We start from the raw sequence: 3,604 nt of genomic DNA, 5'->3' as shown, positions 1-3,604 counted from the left end.
TATCAAATTGGGGTAATAAGCATATTCATCATTATGAAGCTTAATAATTTCTTGGTGATGAGGGCATCCAATCTCCTCTGCTGGCCATTTCATAACACACAGTAAATTATTGTCTTTGATGAATTTTTTTATTAGCATGTTCATCATCACAAATTGTAATCCTTCCCCATGCCCTACACCTGACCTATCACTCCCCAACCCCCTTCCCTCCTCCTCATCATTAGTATCCTTAGGTTTGTTCTCTCCTTCTGAAAGTTCAATGCACTACTGCGGTCTTTTTCTTCCTTTCTTCCTTTTTTTCTTATTTATTTCCTTCTTTCCTTCTTTCTTAGCACCCAGTTATGAGTGAGAACATGTATTTCTCTTTCTGTGTCTGGCTTATTTCACTTAACATAATTTTCTCCAAGCTCATCCGTGTTGCTGCAAATGACATGATTTCATTCTTTCTTATGGCCCAGTAGTATTCCCTTGTGTATATTTACCACATTTTCTTTATCCAGTCATCTGTCTTTTAATGAGAAGCGGAGCAGCACACAACAGGTATCCACATACAAGAGGGAGATAGTTTGGTGACAAACGTCCATGGTCAGTGAGAGAATAAGACTTTCAATGCAACTTTTGCCCGTTAAGCAGTAATTTTAGTGGGTGTAACTCAGGCTGATAGATTCAGAGTCTTTGCTTAAAGTTGAAGGGGGAAAAAGTATCATGGGGGAAAATTGACTTTATGGGCTAATTCCTCAGCTGAAATACTGTTCAATTCCATGAATTTCACCTACAAAGAATGCCTTTGTTTTGTTTGGAATCTTTATGTCTCTGTAACCCTAATGTTTTCTACATATTTCTATGACCAGGACTTCACTAACTCAAAGCTATGAATGAAACTGCTCACAGAAATTCAGGTTATTCTGTCTGCCTGATATTATCTCTACTCAAATTCCCTTTCCAGTCTTTCCATTCTTTGGAGTTTATTCATTCCCATGATAAATATTTGCTGAGCACCTATGTTGTACCAGGCTCAGGGCTAATGCAAGATTTCAAAGGTGAATTAATTAGATCCCTTCTCTGTCTACTCTCAGCGGTGCTCACAGTAGAACGGTGGGCACAGACAGTAAGTAGACACTCACAATCCAGGGTGACATGTGCTGTGATGGGGGAGGCACAGAATCAGGAAGGTCGTGAACCTGAGTCTCTTGTGAGAGGATGAGGCAGGAAAGGCTTCCTAGAAGAAGTGGCATCTAAGCTGAGACTTGAAGGTTGGCTAATCTGATGAATAACAGAGGGGAAACTACGTCAGCCTGAGAAAATAACATGGGCAAAAGCCCAAACGTGAGAGAGTATCTGTATCTTTTAAATAAGTGAAAGTACAATTGGTGCATGTCATGTGGAGTGTAGGTGGGACTTCCATGAGAAATTGGGAACATCTGTAATAAATACCAGTATGATCAAGGGCCTTCAGGCCATGTTAAGAAGTTTAGAGTTTATTCTGAGAATAATGAGGAGCCCCTGAAGGAATTTTCAAGTGGAATGACCAAATCATATTTGATTTTTAGAAAACTCATTCCCTCTGTTGTCAGGAAGCCAGATGGCAAGTAGCCATGCCAGGAGGCAAGGAGAACAATTACCCAAATCTAAGTGAGAAATCATAATGCCCTGAGCAATGGTGACGGCAGCTGGGGTAATGGGTAAACAGACAGAAATAGGTAAATTTTAGCTACATTGCAAAAGTAAAATTGCCATGACTTGGTGGTATTTGGATGTACATGGGGAGGAAGAAAATGGGTCAATAACAAAGCCCATTATTTGGTTATCTGGTCAAACCAGCTGTGTAGACAGCATAATAATTTCTGCATTAGACATGCTTTCACCAATTCCAAACCCCTTTCCAGTAGCCACGCTTTTTGAAGTATTGGTAAAATAAGCTTATTTGACCTATGAAGCATGGGTTGTATGGATGTCACAGTTTCTATGAACACAAGACTGAGACCAACACACACACTTCCAGCCTAGTCCCAAAATATATGTATAGGATTAATACTTATAAAAAAAATTTTTAAATCTCTTCTGTCACTGCAAATCTTTGGATTCCCACCACACCAAGCACATGCATTTGCACATAGTCAGTTAAACCATATGAAATTGCCATTTTTTGTAGCAAACAGTCCAGTATTAGAGATTTCATATGATCCAACCTCACACTAGAAGATCAACATTAAAACACTGCATGATTATTTTTAGAGTTCATAATCCACAGCTTACCAGCTTTACTCGATTAACTCAACTTTCTGCTTACAGACAAATGGGATGGGAAAATCTGACCCGCGACTCAATATTTTACCTCCTGGGCTTCTCTGAGCAGCCAGAACAGCAAGAGGTACTCTGTGGGCTCTTCCTGTCCATGTACTTGGTCACCATGGTGGGCAACTTCCTCATTATTCTGGCCATCATCACTGATGCTCAACTCCATACCCCCATGTACTTCTTCCTGGCCAACCTCTCTCTCACTGATGCCTGCTTTGTGTCCACCACAGTCCCTAAGATGCTGGCAATCATATGGATCCAGAGTCAGGCCATCTCGTACTCAGGGTGTCTATCACAACTGTATTTTTTCATATTGTTTGTGATGCTGGAGGCCTTCCTCTTGGCTGTGATGGCCTACGACCGCTTTGTGGCCATATGCCACCCACTCCATTACATCATGGTCATGAGCCCTGGACTTTGTGTCTTCCTAGTGTCTGCATCCTGGGTCATGAATGCCCTCCATTCCCTTCTCCACACACTCCTGATGAACAGCCTGTCCTTCTGTGCAGACCACAAGGTCCCACACTTCTTCTGTGACGTCAATCCCCTCCTGAGTATCTCCTGCTCAGACCCCTTTGTCAATGAGGTGGTGATTTACACTGTTGGGGGTTTTTCAGGCTTGGTTTGCGTGCTTTGTCTGATTATCTCTTACGCATACATTTTCTCAACCATCCTGAAGATGCCCTCAGCTCAGGGGAAGCGAAAAGCCTTTTCCACCTGCAGCTCTCATCTCTCTGTGGTCTCTCTCTTCTTTGGGACTTCCTTTTGTGTTTATTTCAGTCCCCCCTCGACCCACTCAGCATGGAAGGGCACAGTTGCATCGGTGATGTACACAGTGGTAACCCCAATGTTGAATCCGTTTATCTACAGTTTGAGGAACCAAGATATCAAGTCTTCCCTGAGAAAGCTAATTTGGGTTAGGAAAATCAATTTCCTTTAGTGGTAGTGACTTGACATCCACTATGGAGTCTCAACCTATCTGCATTGAACGGAAGAGAGAAATTGGAGACCTCGCTTCTAACACCTGTGATCTGAACCTAAAATTCATGGCTAAGCTACAAAACTATATCAGAAGAAGCTCACCATCAGGTCAATGTCATTAGGTTAAGTTTTTACAATTATTGCTTCAATAGTTTTAAAACAACATGGGACAGCTCATGACCAAAATAAAGGAATATGTGGTTGGGATGTTAAATGTGTCCAAGAATAAAATTCAGGGAAAGATAACCTTCCCCCGTACATCGCTGTGACCTTGATGACCTGGATCCCTACCAACAGTGTTTCTGCCACTCTTGTTTCTGAACGT

General features: G+C 41.8%; 1 protein-coding gene across 1 annotated transcript; it reads left to right on the top strand.

Annotated features, from left to right (window-relative positions):
- Positions 1-2,179: 2,179 nt before the first annotated feature.
- LOC134387313 (olfactory receptor 1G1) lies at positions 2,180-3,238 on the top strand. Its single transcript, XM_063109818.1, has one exon. The coding sequence runs from the start codon at positions 2,180-2,182 to the stop codon at positions 3,236-3,238; it is 1,059 nt and encodes a 352-aa protein (XP_062965888.1).
- Positions 3,239-3,604: the final 366 nt, after the last annotated feature.

This window comes from Cynocephalus volans, chromosome 10 (genome assembly GCF_027409185.1).
Source record: "Cynocephalus volans isolate mCynVol1 chromosome 10, mCynVol1.pri, whole genome shotgun sequence".
NCBI lineage: Eukaryota > Metazoa > Chordata > Mammalia > Dermoptera > Cynocephalidae > Cynocephalus > Cynocephalus volans.
Note: the sequence above shows the minus strand (reverse complement) of the source record. Positions and strands in the feature narration are given on the sequence as shown.

What these genes read in the sequence shown, in the direction of transcription:
- LOC134387313 (XM_063109818.1), top strand. Translation starts at nt 2,180, where the DNA reads ATGATCCAACCTCACACTAGAAGATCAACATTAAAACACTGCATGATT.